General features: G+C 42.6%; 1 protein-coding gene across 3 annotated transcripts in view; it reads left to right on the top strand.

Annotated features, from left to right (window-relative positions):
- MCCC2 (methylcrotonyl-CoA carboxylase subunit 2) overlaps positions 1–11,951 on the top strand; it is a 61,765-nt gene extending 49,814 nt beyond the window's left edge. For all 3 annotated transcript variants that reach the window (XM_045809785.2, XM_087862088.1, XM_087862090.1), the window contains 6 exons: positions 1,878–1,954; positions 2,663–2,729; positions 5,272–5,428; positions 6,274–6,388; positions 8,893–8,978; positions 11,728–11,951. In XM_045809785.2, coding sequence (XP_045665741.1) covers positions 1,878–1,954; positions 2,663–2,729; positions 5,272–5,428; positions 6,274–6,388; positions 8,893–8,978; positions 11,728–11,845 — 620 coding nt within the window. In that variant the 3' untranslated portion in view covers positions 11,846–11,951. The remainder of the gene's footprint in view (positions 1–1,877; positions 1,955–2,662; positions 2,730–5,271; positions 5,429–6,273; positions 6,389–8,892; positions 8,979–11,727) is intronic.
- The last annotated feature ends 2,197 nt before the right edge of the window (positions 11,952–14,148 follow it).

Here is a 14,148-nt window from a genome sequence, read left to right as displayed (position 1 = left end):
CACTTTTCTCCTGGTTTGATTTATGAGCGACAAAAGGGTTCACACTGGGAGTGGAATTTATGTCTTTGCATTGAGGTGTTTAAGTGATTAAGAGCTTTTTGTTTGATGTATATTCAGGATTTGTGACCAAAGAGTTCAGGATGTAACCTCTTGTGCAGCAGTTTGAAACAAGTCAGAGCTGTTTCTGCTTCTTTTCCCAAAGATAGATGGGCTGTGTTGGTCATCCGTTTTTATGAATTTACCCCTTACTTGCTGAAAGACTGTGGTACCTTTGTCCCCTAGAATACTAAGGATATATGTAGTTCTTCTGTCTCTTCTTGACTCTACTGGAATTCACATAAGATTGCGGAGGTGTGAGAAGAAGAGGGGCATGGGGGGTGTGAGAGGAGGAAGTGTTGGTGGGGAGGGAGAAGGACAGATTTTTCTGAGGCTCAGGGGACTCTGGCAGTTCTGAAGAGTTTCCTCCGGCCTCTGCACTTGCCTTACGTAGGCCTTAGTAGTTTCTCGGACATTTTGCTTTCCTGTTTGGCCTGAAGGAATTTGGTGAAGGCACTTCCTCTGTGTCCCTAATACAGCGGGGCATGTGCCTATTTTACTTGTCCTTTCCCTGGAGATCCCAGGCCAGGCTAAGGTTGGAAGCCTAAATAGCTCACGGGGCACTATACCTTAGGGGCAGTACCAGACTGCCGGGAGATGAGCAAGATTCCTACCTGTTCTTGTGGGATGGGGCTGAACTCTGAGTGGATTGCCAGACCTCCGGGGATGGTCACCCCTCTGCATTGCCTGTGTAAGTGGCAGTGCCATTTAAGATGGACAGCATAGGCTTTTGGCTGGGGTTTTAGGACTGAAAGACCAAGAAAACCAAGAGAAGGCCAGAGTAAAGAACAAGAACAAATTTTTAACAGTTTAGTGTCCTGGTGTATCAGTAGGTTGACATTCTCTCTTATCCATTAATTTTTTTCAACAATTTTTTGAGCACCTGCTTTGTGTCACATACCAGCGACACCTCAGTGGCAGCCTGTGCATCTTGAGCTTGAAGACAGAGCCGGTTCTGGGCACTTTGAGCCACTTCAACAAACACGGTTTGTTGACTCTTGGGTTCCAAGTCTTTGACATCTGTTTAGAGTCCTAAGTAGGCTTGTCGAACTTCACTCTTGGGAAGCTCTCTCTAGTCAAGTTTTTCAGGTTTACAAAAACCTCCTGAAGTCACCTCAGGTGTCTCCCTCACATACTGTTACCCTCCCTTTCCTTCTCCTTGCTTCTCCGGTGTGTCTGTGTGTATGGACAGTGGGTGTGTGCAGTGGGAGTAGGAGTGGCAGTGAGATTCATTCTTCTAAGCTTAGCTGCGTTTGTTACTGGAAACTCACGACCCCCCAGGCTTGACTGTGTTCCTGCTTTTGTAAGCAAGTCTGCCTTTGCTGAGTTTATCCCCTTTACCTTGAGGGCCTGTCATCACCACAGGCATTCTCAGGCAAGCCAGTCATCTGAAAATGGTGGAGAGCTCTTAACATGGGTGTTTAAAGGGCTCTCATCTGTGATTGTTCCATTTCAGAATATCCTCTGTCTGGTACCTAGTGGGCGCTTGACATACATACATTACACGAATGAATGGGTGACACTCTAACCCCATCATCTAATCAATCCAACCAGTCGGACAAGTGACACCTTTACATGGAGCCCACTCAAGGAAGCAAAACACCCAGACTCCGATACCTTAGAAATAAAACATTGTGACGTGAGCTGTTCTGTACCCTAGACAAAATCTCCACATTTTAAACTTTGATTTGAATTTAAGGAATGTATAACTATGTCTGTTAGCTGTGAATTAAAAGCCCTCTGAAATACATAAATCTTTTTTTTTTCAATTTTCCTTTGAGGATTTGCTAGAATATTTGGATACCCTATAGGTATCATTGGAAATAACGGAGTTCTCTTTTCTGAATCCGCAAAAAAGGCAAGTACTGTTAAACTCTTTCAAGATTTTCTGTTTTAATTTAAACACAATTTGCTTTGAAGGTCAAGTAATGAATGAAAGTTTATTACATGAAAGCTTTAAAATATTTAACCAGATGCCTTAGTAGGCAGAACACTGTGTGTACGTGCATGTGAACATGTGTGTGTGTGTGTGTGTGTGTGTGTGTGTGTGTGTTAGTGTTTGAACAGCTTTTGTGGAGGTTTACATTAACCTGTTTTATCTAGAGCACTATTTAAAAAAATCAAATGTTTTAAAAAGTTCTTATAAGGTTCATGAATTATAAGTGCCGTGGATGACATGTACATAGCCTAAGACTGTGAGAATACTTGTCTTGGAAGTGTTTATATTCTGTTTTCTTTCAAACTGGAAAACTAAAGAATTATCTTACTGCAAGGCTCAGGAATTCCCACTGACAAGCAGTTCTTCTCTTCGTTTCTTGAGTTTCACTTGCTGTTCAGAATGTTAGCGATTGACTTCATCCCTACAGCTGTGTGCCAGTGACACACAGGCAACTGCCAAGCCAATGCGGTACCAGCACAGTCATGCGTCCCGTTGACCGTGGGTCTGCACGGTGGTATTGTTACCAGCCAAGCACGGGGTGTTTCTTATCACTGTGTTTGTAGGGTGCTTGGTGGATGCAGATTTGTTACCCTCCCTCTTTGAAAAGATTATCTTATTTGCTTATAGGGGGCTCACTTCATCCAGATATGCTGCCAAAGGAATATTCCTCTGCTGTTCCTTCAAAACATTACCGGTAAGAAAATAGCTTAATCAGCCTTGTTGCATTATTCCAGAGCTTCATTGTCCGGTATGACGCCAGTACTGGACAGTGTAGACCTAGAACACTTCTGTCACAGCAGAAAGATCTATTGGATACTCTTTGTAGAGTCTCTTTAAGGTTTACCCCTTCATGAATCAAATATGTGAGAAATGTATCCATATTTGGATAAAGCAGTTTCTGAGTTACACGTATCACGGTCAGATGGGCTCCCTTTCCCCTTCCCCACAGCAGCAGGGCTGTGTTCTCTACCAGCAACACTCTCTGATCTCACTCCAAGGGCGTTGTCTGACCCGTCATCTCTTCCCTAGCACTTTGTTTTCCTTAAAGGACTTCAAGCACATGCTGTGGTTCACCCTTTCCCTCATCTTTTCTTGTGTAGTTAATTCTGCCTGAAGTGACACATTATAAAAGGTCTATGCACATCCTGAACAACAGTCTGGGGATTTGAATTTAGGCTCCAAAGAATGATGTGATCAGTAGCACCTGTCTGGATTTCATGTTTCACCGATGATGTGGATGCAATGATTTTTAAGGTTTTTTATGGTTGTAGATTTCTTTTTCTTAGAATTCTAGGATTCTACTATTTACATTGTATGTTGCACTTAGATATGTTGGGTAGCTGAAAGCCCCCCACCCCTATCTTCTAAGCGATCCTTGGTTATCTCAAGCTCAAAGAAAAGAGAGCTCTTAATCAGTTGTTAGAATCAGGCAAGCCTTCACAAGAAAGAGGAGTTTGGCTCATGGTGGTCAGCAGAGCTTTAAATAGTCCTGGCGCTAAGACATCTTTATCTGGTGCTGCTCTTAAGTTTGTGATACTTGGTTAGATGAGTTTTGAGAGGCATTCTATCCAGGCAGCAGCCTGAGGGGGTCCTAGGAGGCAAACCTGGTAATAGGCCAGAGAAAAAGGATTCTAAGGCTTCACGAGTCCAGGGACCTTGTTTCTAATAATGGTTCATGGTTTCTTAACCACCAGTAAAGTAAACCATCTTCCTGGAAGATATACCTGTGTTTTTGTGTTTTGGTTTTTAGTTGGGTTGGGGGCAGAGAGCAGAGGCTGAGTTTGGTTTTGCAACCTTGCATTTGAGAGACTTGTGTGACATTCATGGAGATACATATGCAGAGCGCAGTTGGATAAATCTTGAGCACGGAAGACATGTGTTAGCTGCAGGTGAAGATGTAGGCCCCCTCAGAATATGTAGGTATTACTTAAAGCTGTGGGAAGAGATAAGAACTCCCTGCGAGACGAGAAGAGGGCTCAGGGACAGTCTTTGAGTAACTTTAATTTCTTCCACAGAATTGAGAATAGATGAAGGAAGGGAGCATGATGATGTTGTTTTTGCTGCTGGGAAGGGTTAGAGAAGGCAAGTGAGGTGGTGTAATCTTTTCAAGGCAAAATCATCCACAGGGAATAGAGAGACAGTGGGGTCCCAGGTGAGGGAGCAGAGCTTGAAGATAGCTGCTATGTGGCGCTAACTTGACAAAACAAGAAGAAAATTATAAATTAAAAAAAATATATGCAGTTTTCCATAATGAACATGTATTATCTTCATAATGAGAATAAAGTAAAATTAGTTTAAAAAAAAAAGGTAGCTGCTACTTGAGATGGCTATTGTGGAATGTTTCACGGAGTCAAGACAAGGCAGGAAGAGGGGCTCTGAGCTCTAGTGAGGGCCCTGCTCAGAGGGGCCCAGGGAAGCAAGCGCATCGTGCCCGGGGAGGGCAGTGCTGTCAGTCGTGCTGTATCTGCAGCCTGTACGGGCGTCTCATAGAAACTGAGTGGAATCGGATGACTCGATGGCTGGGATTTGCAAAGCAAAAATAGTGACAGGCGAGTGAGTCGATAGGTGGGGAGGGAGCCACCTGAAGCCTGACTTGGGTTTGGTGAGGGGAGGAGGATTGCACCCAAGGCCTGGCAGGCCTGGGAGGCCCAGTGTGACAGCAGAGCAGTTTCAGCAGAGCTGGGACCTTGAGGTAGTAGGGGAATCCTGTAGTTGTGGAAAATGCTTCTGCCTCGCTAGTGAGTCACTGGCAGGGGCCCTTAGCATCTATGAAACATGAATCTTGATTTCCTCAGAGGTGTAAAGCAGCATTTCAGAAGGAGCAGTTTCTGTATTGAAGCAGGTCCGTGAATACCGTGAATACCGGAGGCCTCATAGTTGTCTTGCCACAGCCCTTTGTCTTTAACTTGTCGTGTCACATTCTTTTGTCACCAAGCCGCTCTTCTGAGGGAATTTCTGGAAGATAAGTTTCTTGCACGCTTATCTCACTTGAAGATCTTCGTGTGCATCCAGATGAACCATTTTAAGGAAAATTTTAGAAGTGATTAGAAGCAATTCTATTTTATCTTTTAAAACACACTTTTTTGGGGGTAAATTTCACATATAAATATTTTGTTATAGTGAGGAGCCTTGTAGTAAAATATAGTTGGCAAGATGTCCTTCAAATACCATGTTGGAATTGACTTCTGCACATGAATCCCACCATCCAGAGGCTTTTCCTCTTTCGTTTCTTTTAGGGTTTATGGTTGGTAGAGAATATGAAGCTGAAGGAATTGCCAAGGATGGTGCCAAGATGGTGGCTGCTGTAGCCTGCGCCAAAGTGCCTAAGATAACTGTCATCATTGGGGGATCTTACGGGGCTGGAAACTATGGGATGTGTGGCAGAGCATATAGGTACGTGGTTGTCGTGGTTTTCTCTGAAAGAAAGAATCACACTTCAAGTATAATTCTAAATGGTCAGATCGTTACATGTTTACTTGAAACCCAGAATGACATTCGCAGATCTTGGTCAGTTATACCATCATTTGTATCATCTGGAGGAGTGAAATGAAGTTTAAGGCTGATTGTGCTACTTGGAAGAAATCCACGATGGGAGTCAGGAAGTATTTTGAAATGGCTGATGATGAAAATACTACATATAACTTGTGTGATGCAGCTAAAGTCTTGCTTTGAGGAACGTGTGTAGTAGACGTAAATATATATATATATGAAAAGAAGGCTGAAAATCAGTGAGCCAGCTCAGGAAGTTCACAGAAGAACAGCATATTAAACACAAGAAAAATAGAAAACAGGACATTATAAAGATAGAAGAATCAGAAAACCCAGAGTTGTTTTGTTTGAAAGGGTTAACAAATTTAATAATCTGCTAGTAAAACTAAAAAATAAAGCAGAAAGGCTTTATTTTATATCAGGAATGGAAAACAGGGCATGACCACAGATAATAAGGGGATATTTTGAATGTTTTCATGCCCAGCAAATTGAGATGAAATGGAAAAATAAAATTTATCAGAACAGACATCACCATCACCTGGAGAACTTAGAAATCCTACTCCGTTCAGGCCACACTTCTGGAGATTAGCCTGGGGTGGGTTCCAAGCTTGGTTTAAAAGACAAAATCCCCTTGTAATGCACAGCTAGAATGAAGAACCACTAATTTAGAAGGTAAACACGGGCCTGTGAAAATCTCCGTGTTGTACAGTGAATTAACTTGATCATTTTTTTCTTTTCTCCCCCCACAGCCCAAGATTCCTCTACCTGTGGCCAAACGCTCGCATCTCGGTGATGGGGGGAGAGCAGGCAGCCAATGTGTTGGCCACAGTAGCAAAGGACCAAAGAGCACGAGAAGGGAAGAAAGTAAATGCCATTTCTTCTGCCTCTCCGGGTTTGGCTTTTACCACTGAGCCCTCTGCAGGCAGGGAGCAGTGCGCCCAGACCCCTCAGTGTTCGTGGCTTAGGGTCTCACCCCAGGGCCTGGCTTCATTTAGAAGATGCTGACTTGGAGCAATATCGACTGACATGCTCTGTCTCTCTTCTTAGAGCCACTTTATTTGAGGTCCCTTCTTGTAATTTTTCCGAATCTCCAAGAAAACACTTCCGAAACTGTGCCTGTGAGTGCCTCAGGCATAAGGATGTATGGCTCTTAGTCATTTGGAGTTAGTGAGATTTTAAAAATGTGATTTACTTCTTTGATTTGATGACTGAGAGCAGCCGAGTTTTGTTTTTTCAGTTTCTCCCTTAGATTGTCTTTGAGTGGGAGGGCTCAGTCATCTAATTGAGAGATGAGTCACATGACACCGTGCGTGGATAAATGGAGGAAAACGGGGAGGTGACTGGCAGCTTGATGAAAGGCAAATCAGCAAGCGGCGGCTTTTAGTTTTGCTGCATGTTAATAGGAGGTCCTTTAAGAGATTATTTTTTCGGTCTTGTCAGCATCACCGAACAAAAGGTACTGAGGACTCCACAGGGTACAGCGTGCTCCCAAGCACCTTAGAAAATTTACATGACTCAGAGAAAATGTGGCTCTTGCCCCTTGAGCAGCTGACATTCTGGGGGCTGACAACTCACAGTCTCAGGGTTGAGTGAACAACAAGGTTATGTATTGAGGTAGATTCTTCACTGCAGGTTTTTAAAGTGGATTCTTTTCTTTGTGTCTCAGAGATTCTTCTGAAGTTTTGCATTCATTTTTTTTTTTTTTTGAGAGAGAGAGTGCACCCGTGCATGCGCGGGGTGGGGGGAGGAGTGGCGGGGGGGGGAGTGGTGCCGAGGGGGGGGGGTGGCCGGGCAGAGGGGGAGAGCAGCTTGGCAGGTTCTGTGCTGAGTGTGGAGTCCGACTCAGGGCTCGACTCCATGACCCTGAGATGACCTGAGCCCAGGTCAAGAGTTGGAGGCTTCACTGACTGAGCCGCCCAGATGCCCCTTCAGTAATTTTAATTAGTTAGAACTTACGACTTTTGTGTAAGCACCAAGCCTTCAAATGATCGATGCCTGTTCTTGGAATTGTTCAGGTGTGCTGTTCTATCATAACACGGCGTAACATGGAGGAGGCCTTGCCTTTAGGGCTCTCATTCCTGCCATTTAGGGGGTCATCTGGTCAACTGTTTAGTTGGTGGGATGGGGATAAGCTAAGCGTGGAGGGTGAGCCCTACCTCCCTGAATGCATCCCACGCATGCCCCGCGTCCTCAGTCTCCTTTTCCAAGTGGTGGCGACTCTGCACACTTAAAACTGAGGTTTCATTTTCACTTCAGTACTGATTAGTATCCAAGCAAAATGAAAGGTTTATTTATGTGTGTGTTAGGGGTGGTGGGGGTATGAAATTCTCCTTGATAGATATATTTTTTTAAGATTTTACTTAATTATTTAGAGAGGGAGAGAGTGTGTGTTGGAGGAGAGAGAAACAGGGAGAGAATCCTCAAGCAGACGCCATGCTGAGCATGGAGCCGAGCCCCACATGGAGCTCAGTCTCACCACCCTGAGACCGTGACCTGAGTCAGAATCAAAGGTCAAGATGCTTAAGCAGCTGAGCCACCCAGGTGCCCCTCTACCTGATATTTTGAAGACTTACCTTAAATCGTAGCTCAGTGATCTCTTATCGGATAGCTGTTCTTTGATCAATTTGACCTACAAATCTATGGATTTGTCTCTTTTTATATATGAAAGGAAAGTACAGGATTTTAGTGGTTCTCCTTCCAAATTCTTGACATAAAATAATATTAAACTATGAAAGTACATAAAAGAAGGTTGGATTTATTTGAAATAAGTCATTTGTTTTTGGTGTGAAATACTTTTGAAGTTGAAAATATTTTTCACGTTTTCAAAATTAGTTTGCATGAAGATTTTTACATCTGAATTAATTATCACTTGTTTCTGGAATACTGGTGGGCAAAACCCACTGAATTTTTAATTAGGGGAAAAATATCTCTCAGCTGTTTGAGTTTATTCAAGTTGTGTTGTTGTTTTACCCCTTTAAGCTTTAAAATTTTTTTGAATTTGGCTCTTTTGAATGAAAATTCCCTACTTGTCCACCTTCAACGGAAGCTGCTAAATGTAAGATTGTCCTTTCATTATATTGTATAATTCACATCCATTGTTGGACCCCGAGCCTCGGTTTTGAACCTTACACTAAACGGCCTCAGGATGTCGTCTGCGATAAGGGCGGTGTAATGGTGCACCACGGCGGCACTCATGTCGCGGGGGAGATTGTGTGTGTTAAAGCATCCCTTGTAATCTCTACGTATCACTGTGAAGGTGTTGTAGCACCATTACTCAAGCAATGCTTGCCCCTTTTTTTCTTGAGGTTCTCTTGAGTGGCTCTGTTGTTTTACTGCGGTGGACCTACTCATGATCCTTCTTCTTTCAGTTCTCCAGTGCTGATGAAGCAGCTTTAAAAGAGCCCATCATTAAGAGGTTTGAAGAGGAAGGAGACCCTTACTATTCCAGTGCAAGGTGGGAGCCAGGGAATAACCACGTCCTGATGTTGTCAGGGCGGCAGCTTTACAGAGATCTGGGTGTTTGGGTTGGTCCAGCCTTCATGGGAACCAGAAAGGAACCTTTGGACACACTTAATTTTGTCTTGTTATCTCTATAATGGGAATGCCTGCTGAAATACCACCCCTTCTCCCAGGCTGGGCTGTGTATCCACCACCATTGGTGTGATTCTGCAACCCTCCCCCCTTCTTCCTTATCCCAGTTATAGGTGAGGTATCTGGGCCTACAGGGCTGAAAAGTTTAAGAGTTAAGAGTTATCCTGGCTGTGTCATTTTCGGGAATTCGTTCTTTTATAATTTTTGCTTCAACATGTGGATTCCTGTGATACCCCTCTCTTTGATTATTTCCTGTTTACCCCATTTTAAACATGAGATTGGCTGGACACTTGTTGGCTGGACACCTGCTAACGAGTGTGCGTGTGCCTTCAGAAGGTCATTACTCAGAGCCAGGGTCTATGTGTCAACACCAAGTAATCACTCACACGGCATTGCAGCTCTTGGTTCTGTTTGTCTCTTACGCCGCTTAATGAGGTAATCAATGATCACGGCCTGCCCGGGCTGGAGACTGGCTGATGTGTGTGCATCCAGACCTCTGTTTTCAGCAACTCTAATGTTCTTCATTCGGAAGAATAATCTAAGCTTCCTATCTTCCTCTTATCCCTTGGGCAGATGGAATAAAGAAAATAATTATTTGTGTCTTTTAAAATTAGGTTATGCTGTGATTTATGTCATTTATTGGTGAAGGCAAACTGGAGAGGAAGGAGAAAAGAAAATAACAAACTAGAATTCATTCAGTCATCTGAACACAACTTTTGTGGCAGGCGCTGCTCCTAGCACTGGGGGTACAAGGGCTGACCATACTTATTTTCAAGAGCGTAATTAGTTTCAGAAGGAAAATAACACCATTTGACATCTTTAAAAGGCCCATTTCTCTTCTCGTTAATACATATTTTTGCCAGCAAATTCGCAGGTATATTTTGGTGTTGTGGGTCATTGATTGCTTTAGTTAAGACCAAAGTATTTTATAGTCTTTGAGACATAAACATGTTCTTTTTACCATCACTTAAACAGACTTCTATAGTAGCCAGTAAAAGCAAAGAGGACATAGAAAACCCTAAAAAAAGGTTTAAGAGAAAATAGTAAATTGTAAGCTTACCTACAGTTTTTTGTTTCTACATAAGATTTTGAGTGAAATTCACAAGGGCAGTTGAAATATTAAACTTTGAAAAATAGCATATCTTGTAGGAGCTTAATTTGTTTTTCAGCCCTGGCTAAGTTTGTCTTTTGAGAAAGACTGAATCCTTTATTATTTTCATGCTTACATTAGTATTATTATTTTAATGGACTGTATTCAAGGCAGGAGAGCAGATGGCCCAGATAGATTTATCTTTGGAAATAAATATTGTAAGACATGAAGTTTTTCTGTTAATCTGAAGATGCTTAACCCTTCTGTTGCAACACTTGGTGGCATGGGGACAGCAATTTTCTTTTCAAAGATGAAAGGATTTTCAAGCCAATTTATGGTGCCTTCCTCGGGTTTAGTATATCTCAGACCAAGAAACTTCTGTGGTCTGTTTTGGCCCTGCCATGGTTGGACCTGTCTTTTCAGAGAGCTCTTTCATTATCTGCTGCTGTAATTTCTGTGTTTCTCTTAATCCTTTATTTTACAGGTGCACCATGCCCGTTTGCTTCTGCTCACTTCTTTTTACAATCAGAACTTTTTCAGGCATTTGATTAGGGCCTCTTACCTGGAGTAGTCTTTTCCATGACCATCTCAAAGTGGCCCTGGTGTCGCTGTGCTCGCTGGATTATTCTGCTGTAGGCTTCAGAAGGGAGTGTAATCAGTTGACCTGGTTACGCATGACAGAGTGGCCTTTCCTTATTGGCTCTTGATACCAGGGTCTGTATTATGAATGTTTTATGAGCAAAGATTTGATTCATGGTCTGTCGATGTAAGTATGGTTTAATAATTGATGCAATTGTCCAGATACCGAAGACAGTTTGTTTAAAGAAAGCCAAACTGCCACCTACTAATGACCTTTAAAAAACAGTATTTCTCATTCATTTTTCTTTATAAAATTGAGGTTGTCAGTGAAAAGCAAACACATTCCCACTTCAGGGTTTCTTTTGTAAGCAGCTTAAAGCTATTACTTATTTTCCTATTGTAGCAAAAAATAGAGGACTTATATTGAAGGTATTTTATTAACCAAATGTAGTGAAGTCTATTCAGGAATTGTCAGAGTTTCTTAAAAGTTGGGAGTTTGGGGAAATACACCTTTTCCAGTAGAGACTTTGGTTTGAGATTATTACCTGGGTTCACGGGCCTCTCCATGTTAGTAATAGGAACACATCAACTTGTACATTTGGATGGGCAGAAGAGGAACAGGAAACCTTTTCCTGAAATACATAAAAATATTTTAAAATCAAGGATTACTCTGAGGTTTCTTGAAGCAGTTCCCAAAGCCATAAGCTCACTCCGACATTCTGTGAGGGCTGGGGATGAAAGTCCTGTCATTTTTCTTTCTCTCTTTCCCCCTCCTTTGAAGGTGGTTTCAGTTATGAGAATGTTCTGAGAATGTTGTACACAGAAGCTCATCAGTAGATCCCTCTAGGACCTGAAGAAAAGCCTCAGTGTTTCTGGACATAAATTGTGTAAATGGTAGTTTGGTGATGGATTCCTAATAACTTACGTTTTGTTCTTTTATCAGGCTGTGGGATGATGGGATTATTGATCCAGTGGACACCAGACTGGTCCTGGGTCTCAGTCTTAGTGCGGCCCTCAACGCACCAATCCCGAAGACTGACTTTGGCATCTTGAGGATGTAACTGGAATACAAGGCATCTTCCATGGGACGTGTACCAAAAATTAATGTAGCTTTAAAATTTTAGACTTTTCCAACATGTGGCTATTATAGTAAAATTGTTGTCTCAACACAGTGCATTGTACTTTTCTACTTTAAAAAAAAATCAGTGAAGATATTTATTTGATGAACCTCAATTCCTTCCTTGTCCATTTTCTTAGAGAAATTTTTCTGTAGCTCAGGGTTACCACCCATAAAATGAAGAGAATAACTTACACTTAGCCTTTCTAACTCACGTGTAGTATGAAAAGTTCCATAACCTAGAAATTCCAGGTATGATTGAGATTATTCACAGAAAGTTGTTTTTCCACCGGAATGATTGTTTCACTTATGCACGATGCTATTTTAACACACACGGTTTTTAAAAGCATCTATTACTTTGCTTTTCAGCCACCATTCTCCTCCTTCCTGTAACAGTCAGACTTGCTGCCTGCACTCAGGGCTGTGTTTCCTCCCCATTCGCTCTTCATCCTACTCCTCATCGGCTTCCACTGCGAACAGCCCATTCCAAGGCTGACCTCCATGTTGCTGAAACCTGTGGGTTCTTTCCCGGTGTTATTGGACTGAATTCTGCAGCATTAAGAGCCGTCGAACACTTGCTCCTAGCAGTGCTATCCTTAGCTTCCTGTAACTCTAGGTTTTCTGCCAACCTCTTTGGCCCTTCTTGTTCCATCTCCTTTGCCAGGCCCTGTTCTTCTCATTTCTCTCCCACTCCCTTCAACATTTGTCCTGATTTTTCATTAGTAAAACATGAATAGATTCCGATTCTAAAAGATACAAAAATAACATGAAAGTATCTCCTCATTCTTTTTTAAAAATTGTGGTAAATATATATATAACATAAAATACCTTTTTTTAATGTAATTTTTATTTTGTTGTATTAGTCACCATACAGTACATCCTTAGTTTTGATGTAATGTTCCATGATTCATTAGTTGCGTATAACACCCAGTGCACCAAGCAATACGTGCCCTCCTTACTACCCATCACCAGCCTATCCCAATCCCGCACCCCCTCTCCCCTCTGAAGCCCTCACATTTTAACCGTGTTTAGCTGCACAGACCTGTGGCATGAAGTCCATTCAACGGTTGTGCACCCATCACCACCATCCAGCTCCAGAACTTTTCATCATTCCAAACTGAAACTCTGTTACAAAATAGTGACTCCCCATTCCCTCTCCTCCAGCCCCTGGCCCTCTCCTCATTCTTAAATGTATGTGTTTCTCATGGTTTGGTTTATTCTTGGTGGGTCATTTCAGCCCTTGTGTATGGCTTCGGTTCCTGGCTGAAGGTGGATGATTCCTGCATCAAGACTGTTCTCTCTGAGCTCCAGACCTGTGTATCTAACAGGTCTCCTGGATGTCTGCACTGATGGTCTTACAGGAACCTCAGATTCAGTTGTCAAGGTCTATTGATTTTGCTTCCTATCTCTTGAATTCCCCATTATTTCTGTCTCTCACCACCACGGGCTTTAGAAGTGGGCTACCTGCATCCAGTCTTAGCTAGTACTGCGTCTCCATCACCGTGAGGTGAAGATGGCCGTTCTCACTGTGCATCTGGTCATGCTGTTCCCTTGCTCAAATGTCTCACTGGTTCCCTGTAGAAGTGCCAGACCCCTCATGCTCTCCAGGACTGTGATCATCACATCCCCTCTTCTGTCTCATCTCTGACTCTTCCTCGTGCTCGGTGCTCCAGCTGTTCTAGATTTCTCGTTCCTTGAACCTACAGAGTCCTTGCCACCTTAGGGTCCACCGCCCAAGGTTCCCTCTGCCTGTACCAGTCTCCTTTCCCTTAAGCATTTACCTTTTTGTCTCTGTGACTTCTCTAGGCTGGGTTAGACACTATGTGCTCTTGTAAAGCACCAGCTACTTTTGCTGTCTTACATATTTTTTCTTTAATATTGCCTTCCTGCTAGAATGTAAGCTCCCTGAGAGCAAGGATATTCTGTTTAGCCTGCATCTCCAGTCCCTAGCACTTACAGGTGCTTATGTATTTGTTGAATGAATGAGAAATCCGTATTTTAGCTGATGTTTTCAGACCACATTACAACTAAGTAATTGATTATATGATCTAATACAACTATCCAGTGCTTTCCTAATAAAACTAATATTTCAAACATTGTGTGTGATGTTCAATTTAGGCAGCATTTGTGTATCAGGAATCAGTTTAATTTTTTGAGATGTGTACAGATAAATGCTCACAGTTCAGAGGTAGGCTGCATTTTGAGAAGGATGTTGGACGAGGTCATTGAGAGGACATGACCTCGGCA

Source organism: Ursus americanus, chromosome 5 (assembly GCF_024610735.1).
Source record: "Ursus americanus isolate L20-20 chromosome 5, mUrsAme1.1.p, whole genome shotgun sequence".
Taxonomy (NCBI): Eukaryota; Metazoa; Chordata; class Mammalia; order Carnivora; family Ursidae; genus Ursus; species Ursus americanus.
The sequence above is the reverse complement of the archived record's forward strand: the minus strand, read 5'-3'. Positions and strand labels throughout refer to the sequence as shown.